Genomic DNA, 22491 nt, shown 5'->3' with positions numbered 1-22491 from the left:
TGGATTTGGCCCCAGCACTGCATTCACAGTGGCTCCAATCAGGCCATTCTCCGCCACACAAAGGTCCCATACACAGAACTGCTCAGTGAAAGACTGGGAGAAACAGCTGAAACGCAGAGTGAAATGGCAAAACCAGAAGGAGGAGGACAATTCCAAAGAGTGAATTGAAGGAGAAGGTTGAAGTAAGTCAGCAAATACCCCGGGCAGAGCCGGGAACGCAAAGAGAGAGGAGAATGGATTCTGATGTAGAAGAAACAAAAATGCCGTTAGAAAGGAGCGCATTCGAAAAGATGCTCCCGAATCTACTTTAAACGAAGAAGTCTGAGGGGATAAGAATTTAAAATAAAGCGATCGTGTTCTGTTCTCCCAGGTTCCCTTTTCTTTTCTCTAACAGTAGCAGAAGACTCGGTGCCAGCAGGCCAGGCTTCATTTTTCCATGCGTGTTGCCTGTCTTTACATGTCTCACGTATTTCTGGACACGTATGCTGTGACACAGGACAGTTGGTGTAGAGAGGCCTCAGATCACTGCCTGTTTTGCTGTTGGCTCTCTCTTGATCAGGTCTTGGGAATAGACACCACCTCTCTATTGCTCTTTAACAGAGATGTCAAAATCTTCTTTATGTCCCTCTCTCCCAATTCTTGACCCATTTCACGTGAGAAATATTATATGTACTCAGTTGCTCAGTCGTGTCTGACTTTTGACGGCCCCATAGACAGTAGCTTCTGTAGACTCCTCTATCCATGGCATTTTCCAGGCAAGAATACCAGAGTGGGTTGCCGTTTCCTCCAGGGGATCTTCCTCACCCAAGGGTCAAACCAGCCTCTCTTGTTTCTCCTGCATTGGCAGGTGGGTTCTTTACCGCTGGCACCATCTAGGAAGCCTGAGGAATATTATAGAGACAGAGGAAACCTAGGGAGACCGATCAGGCGATCAAACACCACGTGTCTGTCCACCTGCATTTTTGTGGACAGAGTCCACAGGTCTCCCCGGGGGTTGGTTTTTCTCTCCCCTTTGTTTTCCCGAGATGATGTTTTCTTTTACAGTCCGTAACTGGTCCTCCCTTCTGGCATGCGCCTGAATCGTGCAGGTCCTTCTGGGCCCCGGGAGCCTCTCCCGTGGGCTGGAGGCAGTGACCCTGCAGGACGGTCTTCCCCTGCAGGCCTGAGGCACATGTCTGGGTCTGAGCTGATGGAGCTCCTGGACCAAGTAGAAGGCGCCATCCGAGACTTCTCGGAGGAGCTGGTGCAGCAGCTGGCCCGCCGGGACGAGCTAGAGTTCGAGAAGGAAGTGAAGAACTCCTTCATCACGGTGCTCATTGAGGTGCAGAACAAGCAGAAGGAGCAGCGAGAACTGATGAAGAAGAGGCGGAAAGAGAAAGGGCTGAGCCTGCAGAGCAGCCGGATAGACAAGGGAAGCCAGATGCCTCTCAAGGTGAGAGGACAGCCCGGCACGAGGACCAGGGGTGTCCAGCTTCTGGGGTTCCCGTTGCGGGTCCCGGGACCAGACCAGCTGTGGCCCCAGACAGACCTGTCCTGAGCCATGACTGGGCAGGAATCCCTGGCAGACAGTGGGGCCGTGAGAGGGAGAAGAGCCTACCCATCTCCTCTGCGCCCCCAGAGGACACCTGGTCTAATTGAAGGAGACAGGCTGTAACTCTAGAAGAGAAATGAGTACAGCTATGTGCTTTAATAGGCAAGACTCTAGGAAGTGGGGTGAAGGTATTTAAGACTTGAGTGGAGTTGTGCCCTGGTACCAGCAGTTTATAGTTCTCTTTAGGAGGTCATTAGGGTGTTTCAGGATTGAAAATTATGACACCTTGTCATAGTGACCGGATTCTTCCAACCAGTGATTCTCAATCAGGGAGGCTCAGCAGAATCATCTAAGGAGATTTCTCAAAATACCTATTTCTGAGTTCTCTCCGAGAGCTACTGAATGGGGCTTCGGGCATGTGCATTTTGGAAAAAGCTTCCTAGATGAGGACAAGTGCTTCACATCCATCCTTCTCAATGACTGGGCATTTTGTTTTCTTCCCTGAGACATTTTCACGGTCATCTGTCCAAGTTTTCCTGTGCTGCTTTATTTTTCTGTTTACATAACAGAGGCTGAAATGAGGAAACCCAGGAGTGCCTGGGGAGGTGGGGGGGCTGGGTCTTATCACCCGAGGGACTTACTCAGATAAGAGACTCTGAGATGCTGCTATTTCTTCTTGCAAAGCACAGGCTGAAATTTTGGCCTGTCTGATAGCCCTGATCTTTACTTTCTAGTTATAAAACCCTGGGGCCCTGATCTGGGATGGTGTAGAAACTGACAGGTCTGGGTAGCTTAGGGAAGACTTGCCCTTCTGAGTCTTGCTCCTCTCCCCCAGCGCTTCAGCATGGAAGGCATCTCCAACATCCTGCAGAGTGGCATCCGCCAGACTTTCGGCCCCTCGGGAAGTGACAAGCAGGTATGGCCTGTCTCTCTGCTCCCAGTTTCCTTCCCAGACTCTTGCTACTGGGTCTCCTCAACAGAGTGGGGGATGGGGACACACTAGAATTATCCCAGCATGGGGGAAGATTGGGGGGTGGGGTGGGAGGATGTCCTAACAATTTCTTCTATTCGAAGGAGAAGCAGAATGTGTCTTTTTAAAGGCAAATGGTTTTTTGAACTTTTGTATTAGAGGCCATGGTGAAAACTCAACACTCCTTGTAGACTTATGAGTTCAGTTGCTTTCAGAACAAAATGCATTAAAGGAGAACCCGCTTCATGAAAGATGCCGTCCAAGGCTTAATTAGCTTTACCACACTGGGCTTCCCTGGTGGCTCAGCGGTAAAGAATCTTCCTGCAGTGCAGGAGTCACAAGAAATCAAGAGATGCAGGTTTGATCCCTGTGTTGGGAAGATCCCCTGGAGGAGAACATGGCAACCTACTCCAGTATTCTTGCTTGGGAAATCCCATAGACAAAGGAGCCTGGCGGACTAAAGTCTATAGGGTTGCACAGAGTCAGACATGACGGAAGCAACTTAGCAAGCACACTGGGCTCCTAGCGGAGCCAGTCCCACCAAGACTGCCTCTTCAGCTGCCTTGCTGACTGTAACCCACACTGCGGGGTCTCCAGTTTGGCTTCACTTAGTCAGTTACTTCCCTGAGAAATGGTTTGCATGCTATCTGGTGCCTGCCGTGTGCTGAGCTCTGTTGCTAGGCCCCCAGGCAGTACATAGATGAGTGAGTCCTGGTCCTGCCCTCAGGAAGTGTGCAGTCTAACAGAGAGTCGGTGTGTCCAAAGACACCTTTGAAAGCGTGCACGAAAACTGTATGTTTTAGGCCTATTTGTGACTGAATCCTAGGTATTAGAATTCTGGAGCTACGGACTGGGAAGAGATTTTCGTTGTTGTTCAGTCGCTCAGCCGTGTCTCACTCTTTGTGACCCCATGCACTGCAGCATACCAGTCTTCCTTGTCCTTCACCGTCTCCTGGAGCTCTACCGGGAAGAGATTTTATGAACGTGTAACTTGGTCCCCTGAGTTCACAGAGGTAGAACGAAGGCCCAGAGAGATTAGGCAATTTTCCCCCAGGCCACACTGCTAGTGGCAAGGCCACGTCTAAAACACAAGCCTCGTGGTTTAGAGCTTTTCTCAATCATGATGTCAGGCTCCCTCAGAACCTTCCAGGTCCCTCTGGCCAGTGTTTTTGGATAGCCCACTGGACACTATGACTTTGTTGTAGGAGCACCTCATCTCCACCAGAGGGAGCAAACCCAACATCCCAGACCCTGGGCGGAGTTGAGGTTTTCTCACTGGTCATTTTGACAAAAGAGAAAGCATACATTTTCTAGTTGCCCTGCAGAGGAGAAGGAAATATACGCCCATAGAATGTTCTCTGCTTTTAGCCTGAAGGACCAAAAGCTCACCAGTATTCCTAAATAATCAAAAAGTTTCTAGTGTCAGAAGACTTTATTAGTTGGAGTGGAGGGACCCTTTTCCTGGCTAATAGGATCAAATCATACTTTTGGTGGGAAGGAATTTTACTTTCTTTCTTATTTTTTTAAATTACGAAAGTATGGTAACATATTTACAGGAGACCTGGAAAATGCAGAACAAAGTTACATATAGTTCCACTATATATTATAATTATTTTTTAAGTAGATAAATTGAGATTTTTACTTGGAGTTTCAACATCAAACTCTCAAAAGTTAATAGAATAAGTAGACAGAAAAGTAGAAGGATATGGTAGACCTGAAAAGCACTATGAACCAAAATATGGGGGTTATTTTCAAATAGCTTTTGATATTGATTTCTAACAAAATTCCATGAAGATAGAATAGACTCCGTTGATTTCAATACCTTTAGACTACGGCATTTTTGCACTCTGCTTCATGTCCCTAGATATGTTCCAGTGTCTCCCGGTTCATAGTCTATGGGAATTCAGAGAGAATTTGTATCCTACTGTTTTGTGAGAATTGTATAAATCTTAATTATGATAAAGTCTTCCTTTAAAAGAGACATTTTCCAAAGATGGGGGGAAATCCTGAAACAATGGTGCGCACATTGTCACGTGTGTTGTTGAGAACATCAAATTTGATGGAGCGTGTGTTTTTCTAGAGAAAAACCCAGTTCCCACGCAAGCTGTCAACCCATATCTTGGCCCTGGAAATGGGGCTTCTGTCTCACGTGCAGCATGCCCTGTTTGTCTCCTAGTACCTGAACACAGTCATCCCTTACGAGAAGAAGGCCTCACCCCCATCAGTGGAAGACCTCCAGATGCTGACTAACAGTGAGTTCCTCCCATTCTCAGCCAGATCAACTGCTCATTTCTGTCCCTCTTGCCCTGTGAGTTATACCCTTGGTGTCTCGGGCCTGAGGTTTCCCCAGGGCAATTTCTTTTTTATTTTTGTTACTATTATTATTTTTAACTGGAGGATAATTGCTTTAAAATGTATTGGCTTCTACCGTGCAACACTGTGAATAACTCATAACTATATATGTATCTATATCTAAATATATATATCCCCTCCTTCCTGAGTTTCCCTCCCACCCCCACTTTTAACTTTTTATTTTATATTGGAATACAATATATCCCAGTATATTGTGACTAACAATATTGTGTTAATTTCAGATATACAACAGAGTGATTCAGTTATTCATATACATGCGTCTGTTCTTTTTCAAATTCTTTTCCCAATTAGGTTGTTACAGAATATTGAGCAGAGTTCCCTGTGCTATACAATAGGACCTTGGTTATCTATTTTAAATATAGCAGTGTAGTTTCAAAGGATCAAAATGTGCTCCACACCATTGCATCATGTCCCCTCCACGGGGCAGAATTAAAGAGCTCTTCAGTGATACTAGGAGCTGCTTTGTCTTTACCTGGTTCCTGGAAGGGGAGAGACTTGCCAGAAAAAACAAGCTGATGGAGGAGGTTGAGCAGGGGAGCTTTCTGTGGTTCACCCACAGGTCTTAAGGCCGTGCGCTCTCCGCCTTGCCTGCAGTTTGAGGTTGCCTTGTGTTCCCAAAGCAGGGAGCTCCTTCTAAGGGACTGACTGTATTTAATGAGAAGCAAGGTTTCTTGGGTGGGGTAAGGCTGATGCGAGAGAATAGATTCTGGTTTTCCTCCCAGGCCCTGACTGTATTGTCAGGTAATATTAGCAAGCATTCAGAGCGGTTGGGGAAAACAGCCTGTGATCGAGAGCTGTTTTAGGCAAAGTCTCTTGATACCCATCAGACACTACAGCCCCCAAAGGGCTGGGGGCACAGGGTGTTAGCCATCAGTGTCAGCTTGATTTTTCAGGAAGAGAAAAATCCTAGGCTGAGATGTGAGGAAGGGCTCGGTAAATCACAAGGCCATCCATCACCCTGGCAACCATGCTCTGCATTGAGCAGCACACTAACAGCGTGCGCGCCCTTGCTGCGCTGCCTCAGAGGGAATGGGCCACTGTAGGGCTATTTGATGCCTAAGGGGAGGAAGGGGGTCTTCATCTATTTGGCTGAAGAAGATAGATACCTCCTGGGCCCACTGCTTAAGGTGTCCAAAGAGTTCATTTTTATCATTTTGGAGAATGAAAGAAGAAGTTTCTGATAAATGGAAAACTTGCCTCCATCAATAGACACCATGTCCTTGAGAACCTGGAAGTTTAAATTCAAAGTGCATCAGCTTCCTCTTAACTCATCTGAAGCTCTTTTATTTGCATAAATATGCACTAAGATTTTTTTTTTAATGGGAGCAGATAGAAACAAGCTGACATTTATAGGTGTTTGTGTTTTCACAAGCAGCAAGCATTTAGAAAATAATTTGGACAAATTATGAAGGTTGATATATGTAGAGCACTTTGTCATGCTGTTTTTTAAAAAATAAAGAGCTATAAATTTATTACAGATACCCACTCAGGAATTTAGTGTGAAATCCTATCATTTTAATCAAGAAACAGTGGTTTGTGTACACTTTTGAAGTTCATTTAAAAAATTAGGGCTAGAGTATATCCATCATTTAGAATACTTTGGAAACAGAAATGTGAATAAAGGAAAATAAACAGCTTCTTCCTCCCTTCACTGCGGTTACTATATGGTGTTTTTCAGGCATAGTATTTTATGTCTTTCCCATATAGTTGGGATTACACAGGCTATTAAATTTCATATCATGATTTTAGTCACATCAGTTAACATTTGGTTAACATTCTTTTTATGGCTCTCTCTTCTGTCGTATAGACATACCACATTCCAATATTTTATTCCTTTAAAAAAAACTGCCAACTTCCCTGAATACCAACTTTCCTGTATGTTCTGAGAGCTCTCTTTTTTGGCACATCCGTGTATGGGTTTGTAAACAGTAATTCCTCTTTTCCCAACTCCTGAGTCAAGAACATAGGCCCAAGACTGGCCCTGGGGACTGGACAGTTCTTGTAAATTTTGGATTTTGGAGGCCACCTTAGTCACATGTTGGCTGGGCCCCGTGCAATTATTGTATTTTTATTGCTACCTTCCTGGTGGGCAGCGTTTATTTTAGTCTTTGTATGCCCAGCTGCAACGTATTTTCAGCCTGTTATGTTGAAATGAATCCATGTCTAAAAATAGAGAAGAAAGAAAACAAACCATTGCCTGAATGGCCTGAGGTCCAGTCTTTTCTGGACCTGGCCAGGGACTCATGCCAGCGTCAGCCTCTGTTTCTTACCCCCTCCTGAGTTTTGGAGTCAAGTGGGCTTCCCTGGTGGCTCAGATGGTAGAGAATCCGCCTTCAGTGAGGGAACCCTGGGTTCAATCCCTGGGCTGGAAAGATCCCCTGGAAAAGAGAGCAGCTACCCACTCCAGTATTCTGGCCTAGAAAATTCCGTGGACAGAGGAGCCTGGCAGACTACAGCCCATGGGGTCACAAAGAGTCAGACACGACTGAGCAACTTTCACTTTCCATGACCCTGATTTGCAGCTTGTTAAGGTAATCAATGGAGAACAGGACCTGGGAATGGACTGGGGAGTCTCTCCATTGTTAGGGTGCCTCCTGACCTCAGTCATCAGGGCCAGTTGATCTTCTGTGTTTTCTTCACTTGCAAAAAGCAATACGTGTACACACTGCTATGTTTAAAATGGATAACTAACAAGGACCTACTGTACAGCCCAAGGAACTCTGCTCAGTGTTTTGTGGCAGCCTGGATGGGAGGGGAGTTTGGGGGAGAATGCATACATGTATAGATATGGCTGAGTCCCTTCCCTGTCCATCTGAAACTATCACATTACATTGATAACTGGCTATACTCTAATATAAAATAAAAAAGTTTAAAAAATGAAATTAAATGCAAAGATTATTGTATCCAGTGGAAAAAAAGAGTAATACATGTTCATGGAAAAAATCTGGACCTTACAGCAATATGATGCCAAAGAGAACATCACCTCGGGCCTCATACTCAGAGGTAACTGCTTTTTAGTTTCATGCACATTCTTCCAGATTTTTTTCTATGAATATTAACATTTATTATTTACTCTTTTAAAATTAATATATTAAGTTCCACAACCTCCTTTCTTCATTGATAAGTATGTCTTGTATACTTACTCATCTATCTTTTTTTATGAAGCTGTTTGAGATGGCATAAATAGCATACACCAGAGTTTGCTTAAGGCATCTATTGATGATGAAATCTCTTGTTGGATACTCCCATCCCTTCCCTTGTTTTTGGATAGTATAAACAAGGTCCAGATATTAATATTTTTTGAAGGATTTTTTCACAGAGCTGACTTCTGCATCATGAATAATGAATATGAGAAGGTACTTCTTAGTTTAATAACAGAAACATCTGTCTATGAAAACCCTTAAGTTTTAATCACTTTCCTATTGTTTGCTTCATGTGTACTTTATATCCCTTTTCAACAAAAAGTCTGTAAGCTCCTTGAAGGTCATCAGTACTTTTGCATTTCCACAAATTCTAGCACTGTACTGGGCATAAAGGAGAAGATATTTGTTGAATTAAATTCATTTGCTCTTAATAAACTGGAGATGAGAACTTTTCTAATAATATCTGTATGAGTAGGACATCTTTAAAGACAGATTTATCAGAATTTCAGCAGTGTGACAGCTGTTATTCTTAACATTTGGATTGCATCTGAAAGTTGATTCCTTTTTTAAATTGCTTAATTTATTTTTATGATCATTAAAGACACATAATTCATAGGTGATGGGGAAATTACAGATGAGCACATGCATACAGAAAGGAAAGACTAAAAGAAAAAGAGAGAAAAGAGGAAAGAGGACGTCAACTCATCAGTAGGGCTACCCTGATCCTTTTGATGGCTTCTCCTTCACCAGCAGGTGAATGCTGGCTCTTGACAGAGGCTTCTAGACTTTGCTCAACACTCAGCAAGAGTCTGATTTCCTTGACTCCTCTCTCACTGTCTTTGGGTTGGTGGACTGTCTGGCCCAGAAGTGAGCTGTGTGCCCTGATTCGTCTTGACTCTTCTCTCTCCCCTCCCTCCAGTTCTCTTTGCCATGAAGGAGGATAATGAGAAGGTTCCCACTTTGCTGACGGACTACATTTTAAAAGGTAAGAGCAGCCCAGGTTTCTGGGAGCAGAAGTGACCTCCGGGGCTCCCCTTCCCCAGGACTCTTTGTCGGCTGGAGGCACAGAGCCCACACTGTGGGCCTCCCAGAGCCTCCACACTGGGTCAGACCAGGCAGGGCCGGGGAGCTCCATGGACAACTGTGAGCGGGCCCTTGCCTTTGGATGTTGCTAGGAGGCCTGAGGAGGACATTCCATCACCCCCGAGTCACCAGAGCGACTCCACACAAAGAGACAGCCAAACCAGTACAAAGGGCTTATTGTTAAAGTTCTGTGGAGCTTGGGCTGTTTAGTTGGCAAAAACAAAGCCTCAGGATACCTTTAACAATCTTGACTACTTGAAAGGCAGCAAACAAGGGACATGATTAGCTACATCCTTTTATAGCTATTTTTTGTTTCATCTTTCCTTATGGATCATAATTTTTTGTTTCATCTTTCATTTAACATATGTAAAAGCAGAGCAAATGTTGTAGTGCAGCAGTACCCAGCGTTTTTGGCACCAGGGACCAGTTTTGTGGAAGACAGTTTTTCCAGGGGGAGGGGAAGGGGATGGCTTGGGGATGATTCAGGTGCATACATTTATTGCACACATTATCTCTATTATTATTACATGAGCACCACCTCAGATCATCAGGCATTAGATCCTGGAGGTTGGAGACACCTGGATAGTGAACTGTCACGTGCTTAGCATTTGGCTTTAAAAATTATTAACTCCTGGCTGATCTAGATTCATTTATAACCACACCCAGCTTCTCCCCTCCATATTGTTTTGAAGCAAATACCAACCATTATATCTTTTTTCATCCATAATTATTTCAGTATGCATTTCTAAAACATAATCACAAGATCATGATCACAGCTAGAAAAATAAAACATTTTAAAGTATCTTAGAGGGACTTCCCTGGTGGTTCAGTGGTTAAGACTCCACACTTCCACTGCAGGGGGCAAGAGTTCAATCTCTGGCTGGGGAACTAAGATCCCTCATGCCATGTGCATTGGCCCCTCATCTCCCCCGTCCCAAAGTATCTTTGACTCTTCAACCAGTGTTCAGATTTCCCTGTAAAATTTTTTCAGTGTATTTCTTTGAATTAGGACCCAAAGAAGTTCCATACATTACAATTTCATAATGTTTCTCTTAAATCTCTTCATTTTATTTATTTGACTGCACTGTGTTATAGTTGCAGAATGTGGAATCTTTAGTTCCTGCATGTGGGATCTAGGTCCCTGACCAGGGATGGAACCTGGGCCCCCTGTGTTGGGAGTGCAGAGCCTTAGCCACTGGACCATCAAGGATGTCTTCTAAATCTTTGTTAATATATATATACAGTTTCCCCTTTCCTTCATCTCTCACATTCTTTGAATTTTATTTCATAAAGAAACCAAGTGATTGGATCCATAGAATTTCCTTATTCCGGCTTTTACTTGTTAGTTTCGTCCTCATGGTTTCGTTTAATATGTTCTCCCACCTTTCGCATTTCCTGTTGTCCAGTGGAGCCAGAGGGCTGAACACATTCAGACATCCACACCAGACCAGACCGGGCAGGGCCAGAGGACTCAGTACACTAGCATCCACAGTTTTTTGGAAAGCATTGGTTTATCAGTGGTTGGGAATGTCCATTAAGAGACACCTACCATCTGGTTTTCTTTCTTTGGGGGGATGTTAATATCTATATTAGTGTGCTCAAGCTGGTAAAACAGAATACCACTGGGTGGCTTAAACATCAGAAGTTAATTTTCTCACAGTTCTGGAGAGTAGAAGTCCATGATTAAGGGGCCAGTAAATTGGGTTTCTGGTGAGGGCTCTCTTCTCAGCTTGCAAGCACCTGCCTTCTTGCTGTGTCCTCACATGGCCTTTCTTCTGCTGATGAGAGAGTGCCAGAGCCTCTGTGCTGCTTCTTACAAGGACACTAGTCCCAGCAGATCAGCACCCCACCCACATGACCTCATTTTAACCCTTCTTTCTCAGAGGCTCCATCTCCAAGTATAGCTGAGGGTTAGGGCTTCACCATGAATTCTTGAGTTGGGGACACAAACATCGACTCTGTAACACTTTCCACTGATCGTCATTCATGGTCCAGATTCTTTTTCTCGTTAGATTTTGCTCCACAGGCGCAAGACAACCTTGGGTGCAGTTTCTGAAGGCTTGTGGACCTCAGTTTAGAACCTCTGAGCTGTATTGTTCTGTAAGGATCAGAAAGATGAAGCTTAAATTTCTGCAGGATGGATTTAGGCTCAACATTAGGAAGAACTTCTGGCTCTTAAAGGTTTTAAAAGAGCATCCCTTTTCTCAGAGGTTTGTGGAAATGGGTTCTGTAAGTCTGGGAGCCCAAGGGCTAGACTTTACCCCTCACGGTCAGCTGAAATGTCAGTGAATGTATAAAACTAGTTAACACTTATGAGCTCTTTCTGTTTGCCTTTGAGCAACGCTGTGGGCTGGGCAGAGGCACAGGCTACTGTATACACGAAGAAAAACAGACACAGGTTATTTCCTGAAGGTTGTGGTTAATAACAACCAGACCCAGGATTTGAACCAAGGCGGTTGGGCAGCAGAGAAGACCCACTTCATCACTACACTGAACCACCACCCATCAGGGGGTCATTCTCCTTCTGGAAGGAAGACACATGATTGCCATCCTTCCCTGGCTCTCAGGGGGCGGGTGGCTCTCTGCTCAGGACACTGGCGAGAGGGCAGGGCCACTCTGGGCCGGGAGGCCCGGCCCCACGCTTGCTCTGACGTGCCCTCTCTCTCCTTTCCTTCCAGTGCTGTGCCCCACCTAACCCTGCCCTCGGGGGCAGCCTTGCTGCGGAGGTCACGGAGCAAGAGTCATCCCACCGCAGGGACTGCATGACACCACGTAGCCTCCGCCGTGTATTTAAACGTGTATAGCTTAACCTGGATTAAACATGAGCAAGCGCGCGGGGTCCTTTGCTGTTGGCTTCTAGTCCTAGTAACCATTGGATGCATGACTGTCGGGCAGGGCTGGTGATGTCGCCCCTTCTCCGCCCGTGTCGGAGGGAGGCAGATGCTGTCATCGCTCGTGATGTAGTCTGGCTCCAGCCCTCAAAAACAGCTTCCACTCTAAGACTAATTTTGAAATAAACCTTCATTTAATTAGTATGCTTCATGTGCTTTGGCGTGTGGTGTCCCTCGGCGCCCTGGTACAAACCTTCAGAGAAAGGACACGTCGCTGCCTCCACGCGAGGCTCCTGGCCACGGCAGCGATGGGGTGTTAGGGGATGGGGTGGTACCTGTTGTGACCTTTGGTGGGTCGTGGTGGTGCTGCCATTGTCCAGACAGGGAGGAGGCGGTCCACAGACTCGTAAGATCTTGTTGCTTGACAGTTCCAGACGGGGCCACACAAGGTGTTGTAGGAAGTACTGGCTGGGGAGGAGACTGGGAAGTTAGCAGATGGAAAGTGAGGCTTAGGGGGAAGCAGGGCGACTCTAGCGCCTCCTGTTGGGATGGCCGGGTGGACACCCTGAGGTCTGAGGGCTGGACGGCGTGAGCTCCGCTGGGCTCTCTCGGTGTGGGGGCTGCGGCTGCTTTCCTGACCGCCCCTTCCGACCCCTGGTAGCTTCTGGCTGTCTGTGTCCTCCCCAGCTCCCCGTGGCCCTCGCCTCCCACGTGCTGTCCCCGGCATCGGTGACAGGCAGCTGCGACCAGCCAGCAGGTGAAAGCTGTCCTTGTGTCTGGAAGGGGCTCCGCTTCGGCACAACCTGAACTGTCTCGGCTTCCACCTTGTGGCTTGAATGGCATTCATTCTGTGGATTCCCCCAGTCCCGTCTTTAAAGAAAAATCTTTTTTTTTATTGTGGTGAAAGTCGTGTCATATGAAACCTGCTGTTTCAACCGTATTGAACTTTCAGTGGCACTAAGCACGCTCACCTTGCTGTGCGACTCTGACCACCATCATCCAGCTCCCCAGTCTTTTCACCTCCCTAAACTGAAATTGTCCCCATTAAACACAAACTCCTCATCCCCTTCCTCCTTCCCAACCCCTGCCCCCTGGCTTCTACCAGTGTACTTTCTGACTCCATGAATTTGACTATTCAAGGTACCTCGTATAAGTGGAATCAAACAGTGTTTGCACCTAATATATATTGGAATGCATTTTTAAGGTTAACTTAATATATGTGCTACAAACAAGACTTTTACCCCGCACGCTATACAGTAGGTCCTTACCAGCCATCCACTTCATACATAGCAGCGTATATATGTCCATCCCAACCTCCCAGTCCATCCCAACCCTTCCTCTCGTTGGTGTCCATACATTTGTTCTCTACGTCTGTGTCTCTATTTCTGCTTTGCAATGGATAGGTTCATCTGCACCGTTTTTTCTAGATTCCACATGTATGCGTTAATGTAAGATACTTGTTTTCTCTTTCTGACTTGCTTCTCTCTGTATAACAGTCTCTAGGTCCATCCACCTCTCTGCAAACTGCACAATTTCGTTTCTGTCTTAAAAACTTTTCTCAGGTACTTGCTATGTACCTGCCACTGGCATCATCACCTCAACAAATTATCTTGCATCTCAGCATTGCCCTGTAGACGGATGAGGACACCGAGAAGCAGAGACGCTCAAAGCAGTGGAGTCAGCTGGGCCCTTCGGCCTCTTATGCACCTAGATCTCCACCCCTCCTTAAGAGTTTGGCGTTTGTGTGCCACACGGAAAGCTGTGCTTCGTCACACGGGCAGCTCCATAGAAGGTCACAGATGGATGCAGGTGACAATAGAGGGCATCCTTGGCACTCTCTCAATCCCTGGGCCTCTGCTTTTCTAGGAGCTCTGCTACAGAGCAGTAGCAGTCTCCCCTGGGGGGAGAGGGGACCTACCGGAGAAACCGCCCCACTGCCGGCAGCTCTCCAGCTCAGGCATCCACACAGAGCAGGGCTTCCACGTGGACAGCACCCCGGCCACTACAGGAAAATGGAAACAGCACGAGGTAGTTGTACAGATGCTCAGGCTCAGCACGTGGACCTAAGTACCGGAGCTTTGACAAAAGGGACACCTGCAGCTCTGCATTCCCTGGTGCCACGGTCACAGGGCAAAGGGCCACTGGCAGAGTGAGGTCCTTAGCACAGTCCATGCTTTGCCAGCTCTGGGGGAGCAGTGAATCCCCCAGGAGCCTGCCTTCCTGCCTGGGGTTTGTCATATCTGGGTCAGCCGCTCCTTTCCCCCAATTTATCCTGCCAGCAGGTGTCTGAAGCAGCAGTGACAAGCTAATCAAAGCTGCCGGCAGTTAAAAATAAATCTCAAGTGTCAAGGAGATGCTCCATCTCCGAGGAGGTGAGTCTTGGAGGAGGGGTGGGAGCAGTGGCTGCCGTTTCTTGCCTGTGGTCCACATCAGGAGCCGAGCGGAAAGGCACATCCATGACCTCTGGTTTTGCATGGCCCTTTCTTCTGTCCTTGCTCCTCAACATGTGGGGCCCAGCCCAGCAGCAGAGACAAAACATCTAGAAATTTATTACAAATGTAAAGAACTCAGATCCCAATCCCCTGCCCACCCATCCTCTACCCCAGTCGGAAGCTGCAGGTTTTTTCCTTTTTGCCATGCCGTGCAGCACGTGGGGTCTCAGTTTCCCTGACCAGGGATCAAACTCATCGGTTCGGCTGAGGAAGCCTGGAGTCTTAACTGCTGGACTGCCAGGAAAGTCCCTGGAAGCTGCATTTTAATGCGATTTCCAGGCAGTTGGTGTTTGTGTTAAGTTCAGAGGCACTTTGAGAGTTGCTGGAGCCCTGACTCTCGAAGACGGATCCTGGAAACCATGTATGATGTGATTAACACGTGACCACACATGTGACTGCACCTCTCCTCTCCTCGTCTTTCAGAAGTCCCAGGGCAGATGATTCTTCAGGCGCCAGTCAGTTTGGATGGCAAAACTCAAGTCCACCCAGGGTGTCTACTCTCAGCCAGGGCACTGGGGAGCCAAGTCCTGCAGGTGCCCTCCTGGGCAGGTGGGACTTTGTCTGGCCAGCGGGCTCCTTTATTGAGGCTTATCTCCATCAACTAAAGGCCTCCACGTGGGTTTGCAAAGCCTAATCTAATCCAGCCCTGGTGAGGAAATGTCCCTGTAGGGGCTGACGCCAGCCTTCAGTTGTGTAGAGTTGAAACAAATGACCGTGTGAAAGTGAAAGTTGTTTAGTCGCATCCAACTTTTTGCGACCCCATGGACTCTATAGTCCATGGAATTCTCCAGGCCAGAATACTGGAGTGGGTAGCCTTTCCCTTCTCCAGAGGATCTTCCCAACCCAGGGATCGAACCTAGGTCTCCCTCATTGCAGGCAGATTCTTTACCAGCTGAGCCACAGTGACCTGGTGGGGACAAGCTATTGTCCACATGGAATGTCCACACATTCCCTAATCTGTATCTTTGAGACAGATGCGGTGTCTCAGAAAGAAAACCCAAAGGGAAGGGTGTTGTGGCAATATGTTTTATGGGATAAGTTGGGTTTTTAAAATGAAATAAACCTTTTGCATAGCACTGGAGTATGATCTGGACTAGTACTGTCTTCACTTAGAGGTCAGGGAAGAGATGCGAAAAATCCAAGAAGGTGCGCTCCTCTGGATGTCTTAGGATGCATGATGAGCCAAGTCCTAATGGACATGATGAGTCTGTTCTGTGGGCTTTGAGCACCACTGTGTCCTAGGGACTCCTCACATGGCCCCATTATGCAGAGCACTTTGTCTCACCAAAGGCCAGGAGCAGGGGGCGCCAGGAGCCACCCCTCCTCAGCAGAAGCCTGAATCGGAGATGGGGGGCCGGCCTCCACGATCAGTATACGTGGAGGGGAGAGTCATTAGTTGCCGCTCTTGGAGAAGAGACACTCGCATTCTTGTTGGGGCCTGATTATTTATTTTCTTGGGAGGATGAGAGGAGAGTCCTTAGGTTTTCTGTCTGAGCCTCAGCTTTGCTCTCTTCCTCTCTTCACCAGAGAGGTGGACGCAGAGGCCACTCTGCTGACCAGGAAGGTGCTTGGCTTCATATTAATGCCTTTCTTTAAAAAGAACAATAAGCCACCTTAGCCCATAGCCCTGCAGCTCCACACCCCCACCCAGGCCCTCATGCATATTCATCCTGCTTCAAAGAGCACAGCATGGAATATGCAAATTGCCCAGGCAGGAGCTGGTTGGCATTTTGATAATAGCTTTGTCTGAAAAACCCCAGAGACACAAGCACATTTAGTCCCTCTCTCTCTCCCCTCCTCTCCCTCTCTCTTCTTCCTCCAACCTCAGTCCCCGTCTTGGTTCTCTCTTCACTCTCCAACGGGCAGAGAACAGCAAAACGAATCACAGAACCAGAGAAGGGAGTCAGTGAACGGCCAGGGGTCTGTCCTCCAGTCCCATGTATTTCCACTTCTCTCTCCTCTACTCCTCCTTGAACAGAACCATTTTGCTTTTCCCATTAAAGCGTCCCTGACCTGACCATGCTGGGGTCCCTGGGCCTGCCCTTTGCTCTCAGCAGCCTCCCCCACTTCATCTAGGCTCCATGCTCCATTCTCTCTCCCAGAGATGAGCGCCCTTCTCTTTGTCCTTCTTCCATCTTTCAACCTGGTTTTACTCTCAGCGCGTGCAGGCTCGGTCCCTCGGTTGTGTCTGACTTTTTGCAACGCCATGGACTGTAGCCCACCAGGCTCCTCTGTCCATGGGATTTCCCAGGCAAGAAGACTGGAGTGGATTGCCATTTCTTCCTTCAGGGGATCTTCTCGATTCAGGGATCATACCTGGGTCTCCTGCACTGCAGGTGGCTTCTTGACTGTTGAGCCAGCAGGGAAGCCCTCAGTATTCCAGCCTAAAAAGCCCAGGAATCTGGCCTTGCCCTCTGAACTGAACGGAGGGCATCATCTACAGAGGCCGGAAGCGAGGGAGGGAGGTCTGCTGTCATCACTCAGATCACTGACCTCGCGCGTCCGTCTCTACTAGAAAAGGACGCAGAGAAATTTCTTAAGGGCTTACGTCCTGCCCCTTCTCCCAAATGTAAATGGTTCCAGTGGGAGCCAGTGGACTAGTGGGCAGATGATCTGTTGTGGGAGAAGCAGCTAAGGCCTGGATCCTACTTCTTTAAACTTTTTTGGCCGCACTGTGCACCATGTGAAATCTTAGTTCCCCAACCAGGGATTGAACCAGCACCTCCCGCATTGGAAGCACAGAGTCTTAACCACTGGACTACCAGGGAAGTCCTGGATCCCATGTCTTTGAGGGCTGTTTCATCTCGGAAACTAAGAGGAGGAAACCAAAGGCAAATGCAGGGATGCATGGACCTCCGAGGAATTCAGGGACCAGAGGAGTCTCTTCCCTTGTCCTTGAAGCTCAGCCCTGGTCAGGCCAAAGCTCAGGAGGCAAATTATCTCAATCAAGGAGCCTGGGTTTGAGGCTTGGGGTCAAATCCCAGCTCTACTACATATTCGCTGAATAATTTTTGAGAAATTTAACTTCTCTATCTCCTTATTTTGGGGCTTTCCAGGTGGTGCTAGTGGTAAAGAACCCGCCTGCCAATGCAGGAGACATAAGAGACACAGGTTCGATCCCTGGGTCAGGAAGATCCCCTGGAGGAGGGCATGGCAACCCACTCCAGTATTCTTGCCTGGAGAATCCCATGGACAGAGGAGCCTGGCGGGCTGCAGTCCATGGAGCTGCAATGAGTCAGACATGACTGAAGTGATTTAGTATGCACACGTCTCCTTATTTTAGAAATGGGAATATTAATATTAGCAATAATACCAGTAATTCTCTCAGGGTTGTTTTGAATCATTTACAGTATCTAGCATATAGGCAAAGTGTTCAATAAATTGTGACTTTTATTTTTGCTGGTAAACTTCAAGGAACTGAGCCCTGGGGTTTCTTGAGCCTCATCATTTTTTCAACCCAGTGGTCATGGAAGATTTGAAAACAAGACCAAAACAAGACAGGGTGTGGCCTGTTCCCCTAAAATCAGCCCCACCCCACCCTTTATGCTCTCTAAATCCTGCTTAGTGGTGGCCCATCTGATTCTAGAACCCATGGCCTCTGGGCTCTCCTGCATAAGGAGACAAGCAAAGAGCTGGATCATGTTCTGATTTCTCAGCAATTTCACTCAAGACAGGCAGTGGAGGAGGGGCGGTGCAAAGTCACATTTATTTTTGCACTTAGAGAAAAGATTCTATTTTCACTGGCAAGGAGACAGGTGGAATGACAGCAGAGGAATCACAGATACCACCCCAGACACACTCTGAGAAGCCTCACATGCTTTGTGATTAGGCCACACAGGTGGGGACTAAGGAGCTTCCTGGTAAATCAGCTGGTAAAGAATCTGCCTGCAATGCAGGAGACACTGGTTCAGTCCCTGGGTGGGGAAGACCCACTGGAAAAGGGATAAGCTACCCACTGCAGCATTCTTGGGCTTCCCTGGTGGCTCAGCTGTAAAGAATTGTCTGCAATGAGGGAGGCCTGGATTCGATCCTGGGTTGGGAAGATCCCCTGGAGAAGGGAATGGCAAGCCACTCCAGTATTCTTGCCTGGAGAATTCCAAGGACTCTATAGTCCATGGGGTTGCAAAGAGTCCGACACGACTTTCACTCTAGAGGCTGGGGAAAGGTGTTGCAATCTATAGCATAGGCGGTAAGCCTGGAAGACCGCCGCTTCCTGCCCCCACTGCCACAGGGCAGCTCTCAGCTCGCAGGGTAGAGTTTGGCAGGATCACTGGGAGACACTGGGTTCCCTCACTGAATGTGGATGGTAAAGGTGGATGACAATTTACAATGCTGTGAATGAGGTTCCCACGGAGGGTGAGAAAGTTAGGTTTGATGACCTTTAGTTCCCTTTCTGGGACTGAGAAACGATTGTTTTCACTCTAGGCTTGGATCCTTGTCACCTGCAAAGACCCCTGGAGGGGGCGGTACTGAGGGCCACAAGGCTGTTTCAGCTCAGAGCGACTGGCCGCAGAGCTTTTTCCGAAATCAGGCTTGGGTGAGACAGTGATTCGGCATCTCTGGGTTGCTATTCAAAATGCACTGACCTTGGCCCCACCGTTGGAGGGTCTGCTCTAGCAGATCAAGAATAGAACCTGGGTGCCTGCAGTCCATGGGATTGCTATGAGTTGGACACTACTGAGTGACTTCACTTTCACTTTTCACTTTCATGCATTGGAGAAGGAAATGGCAACCCACTCCAGTGTTCTTGCCTGGAGAATCCCAGGGACGGGGGAGCCTGGTGAGCTCCCTTCTGTGTGGGGTCACACAGAGTCAGACACAACTGAAGCAACTTAGCAGCAGCAGCACCTTCAAAAGCCTGCTCAGCAATTCTAAGGTGCCCCCAGCAGAGTAGTCCAAGGGTTGGAGTTGGGGGTGTCATAGATGAAGATGGCCTTTGACCGGGAGGTGCTGGGGGATTTCATCACAAGAGTGCTGGGTTATTTCATCTCCTTCCAAAATGTTGAGGGACTTCCCTGGTAGCTTAGATGGTAAAGTGTCTGCCTAAAATGTGGGAGACCGGGTTCGATCCCTGGGTCGGGAAGGTCCTCTGGAGAAGGAAATGGCAACCAGTACTCTTGCCTGGAAAATCCTGTGGACGGAGGAGCCTGGTAGGCTACAATCCATGAGGTCGCAGAGAATTGGACACGACTGAGTGACTAAACTTTCCAAAATGTTGACCCCACGTGGATACCAAGCACCATACAGTCAAAGGGACAGCAGTGGAGAAGCCTGGCTGCTGGGGGCCTGGGTGGTGGCGTGGTTTCAGCTTCTCTGGCAAGGTGGGGTCTCCCTGGAAGGAGCAGCACTCCCAGGAGGCGCTGAGGGCCCACGGTACTGTCGTTTGTAGGACAACATAGAAGATCCCCCGACGGCGGACTTAGCAACCATCCCTTCTCGCTTTCTCACTGTACTAGGGAGGAAGTAAATTTACATGGTCCCTGTGTGTGAGGCGCTGTATTGCCAGAGTCTCCCCCAAATCCAGGGGAATCCAGTGTTCTTTCTTCTGCTGCAGAGGAGCCATGGGAGGCCCACAGGTGGGCAAAGCTGGCCTTCCATGAGTCTGATGTCATAAAAATGTTGCAGTACCACTGCAGAAATTCACGAAAGAACAGGTGGAAGAGAAAACTACACACCTGATGTGAGTGCTCTGGATAATGCTTGGGTGTAATAAGATGAAAAAAAATCTGAAAATGAAAAGGTATAATGAGATGTACACAACTGAAGGGAATTGTCTTAAATGGCTGATTATAATGAGATGTACATAAATTGTCAGGCTTGTAATGAAATGAAAAAAAATTCTTGCCTGATAATACTGGGTGTAATGTCTACACCTGAAATAAGTCGTCTCAGTGCACTGAGTAATGAGATGCACATAATTTTAAAGAGTGTAATGAGATGAAAAATAAATCAAACACTTGTCTTAAAATGAAAGATGTACTAAGATGCACACACCTGAAGGGCATTGTCCTAAATGGGTTTGGTTTAATGAGATGCATTTAATTTGCGAAGGGGCTAAATGAGATTGGCCCAGAGAGAGGCTGAGAAATATAAAAGCGTAAGGTACACTTGACAGTGGTATAATAAAATCTGCCTGGGGGCTTCCCTGGCCATCCAGTGGTTAAGACTTCATGCTTCCCCTGCAGGGGACTCTGATCCCTGAAGGGGGAACTGAGATTCTCAAGCTTCATGGTGCAGCCAAAAAAAAAAAAAAATCTGCCTGGTCTGAGGGATGAAAGTAAGACACCACCATAGAAACATGGAAACATGTGAGGCTTCCCAGGTGGCTCAGTGGTTAAGAATCCGCCTACCAATGAAGAAGATGCAAGAGATGCAGGTTCGATTCCTGGGTTGGGAAGATGCCCTGGAGAAGGAAATGGCATCCCACTCCAATATTCTTGCCTGGGACATCCCATGGACAGAGAAGCCTACTGGGCTACAGCCCATGGGGTTGCAAAGAATCGGATGCGACTGAGCACATGAGCGCGTACGTGTGGAGTGTGATGCTATCGGCATTCTTCCTGCCAGTCCTCTGGGACCCTTGCCCTGGGATGCTCTGCAAAGTTGAATCACCCTCTGTCCCTCATTTGATGCCAGGCACATAGTAGGCATCCGTGGATGCTCAATGAATGATGAGCGGGTTCAGGGGGTTGTAGTGTGTTTAGCAGAAGGAAGTTCACGGGAGCAGCTGTAAAGCAAGGAACTTCTAAAAGGCAACTGAGAGCGATTTCCTGAGAGCGGTGTTTCTGTCTTCAGCATCTTGATCAGAATCTGGGAACGATCTAGTTGTGCGACCTGATCTGTGTATAGCACAAGCAATCCTGGTGGCTTTTATGCCCCAAGGCTCACGACCCCCTCTGGAGGTCAGGCAGGCAGGTAACACAGGACTGAAGGCGTCTGGTTATAAGACACAGGTACCTCTGCAATTAAAGGTGGGGGATTCTTCTCTTCCATAGGCAAATATAATTCTTCCCATTTTTTCGTTATTTTAATGCAGAGCCCTCCTGGATTATCTTGTTTTCTCACTCTGGATGGAGCAATGGGTATAGAGATATGTTTTCCTTTTTATTTATTTTTTTAATGAAAAAATTTATTATTGTTATTTTTGTGGCTGCATGTCATGTGGGATCTTAGTTCCCCGACCAGGGACGGAACATATACCCCCTGCATTGGCAGCTCAGAGTCTTAACCACTGGACCACCAGGGAAGCCCCGAGTTTCCTTTTGAAAGACAACTGCTCAAATATTGGAGGGAAAGGCAAAAAAAGGAAAAGGAAAAAAGAGAGGAGAAAACATAATTAGCCAGGGAGTCAACCAAAGAATGGCAGGCCAGTAACAAATGGCAGCTGACCCTTAAGCTCCGTGTTGGGAGACTGCGTGAGTGGCCAATGTCACGACCGCCTGGAGGCCACACTGTCAGGGGCTGCAGTGACTCAACTACCCTCAGCTGTGGCTGGGTGGGAATCTAGGTCCTAGGTTGCCTGTTTGCTCGATTTTTCGAGAGAAATCAGGAATCCGCATTTTATGTGCAAACTTCTGACTTAAATGTTGGCCCGCAAATTTTCCAAAGCAAAGTATGGTCCAACAAAACATGACTGTAAGCTGGATTTGACCTAAGTGTCTCCTGTTTGCAACTCTAAATGATCAAGTTGGAGGTTATTGTCTAGGATATGGTCATAGCTCAACCATTTTGAGGATACGATGAGTTCTCTTTCAGTCTCAATCTTCCCCTAGAGTGTGAATTCCTTGAAGGCAAGAACTGTGTCTTCGTTGATCACAGCTGTAGTCTCAGTATCTGAAATTGCCTGGGGCAGAGTGTTGCTCAGTGCTTGAATGAATGAGTCCGTGCTGGCTGTGTTGCGACGGTCACTGCCCTCATCTGGTCACGTGCAAGGCAGCAGAGAGGTCACATTGTCCAGGAAGTTGAGCTCTGGTCAAGAACTTCCTTGGGCAGGAATCTCCAATCAGGTCATCCCTGATGGGTTTACAGGGTTGGGGCCAGAAGTCAGTCTGAACATTCCCAGGGTCTG

The 22491-nt window shown here is 47.5% G+C and overlaps 1 protein-coding gene across 1 annotated transcript in view; it reads left to right on the top strand.

The window, feature by feature from the left end:
* FEZ1 (fasciculation and elongation protein zeta 1) overlaps positions 1–12089 on the top strand; it is a 41423-nt gene extending 29334 nt beyond the window's left edge. Inside the window, exons 6-10 of the mRNA XM_052662067.1 lie at positions 1161–1432; positions 2367–2447; positions 4678–4753; positions 8937–9002; positions 11779–12089. Coding sequence (XP_052518027.1) covers positions 1161–1432; positions 2367–2447; positions 4678–4753; positions 8937–9002; positions 11779–11795 — 512 coding nt within the window. The 3' untranslated portion in view covers positions 11796–12089. The remainder of the gene's footprint in view (positions 1–1160; positions 1433–2366; positions 2448–4677; positions 4754–8936; positions 9003–11778) is intronic.
* The last annotated feature ends 10402 nt before the right edge of the window (positions 12090–22491 follow it).

Source organism: Budorcas taxicolor, chromosome 25, assembly GCF_023091745.1.
Source record: "Budorcas taxicolor isolate Tak-1 chromosome 25, Takin1.1, whole genome shotgun sequence".
NCBI classification, from domain to species: domain Eukaryota; kingdom Metazoa; phylum Chordata; class Mammalia; order Artiodactyla; family Bovidae; genus Budorcas; species Budorcas taxicolor.
This window is presented reverse-complemented; position numbering and strand designations above follow the sequence as displayed.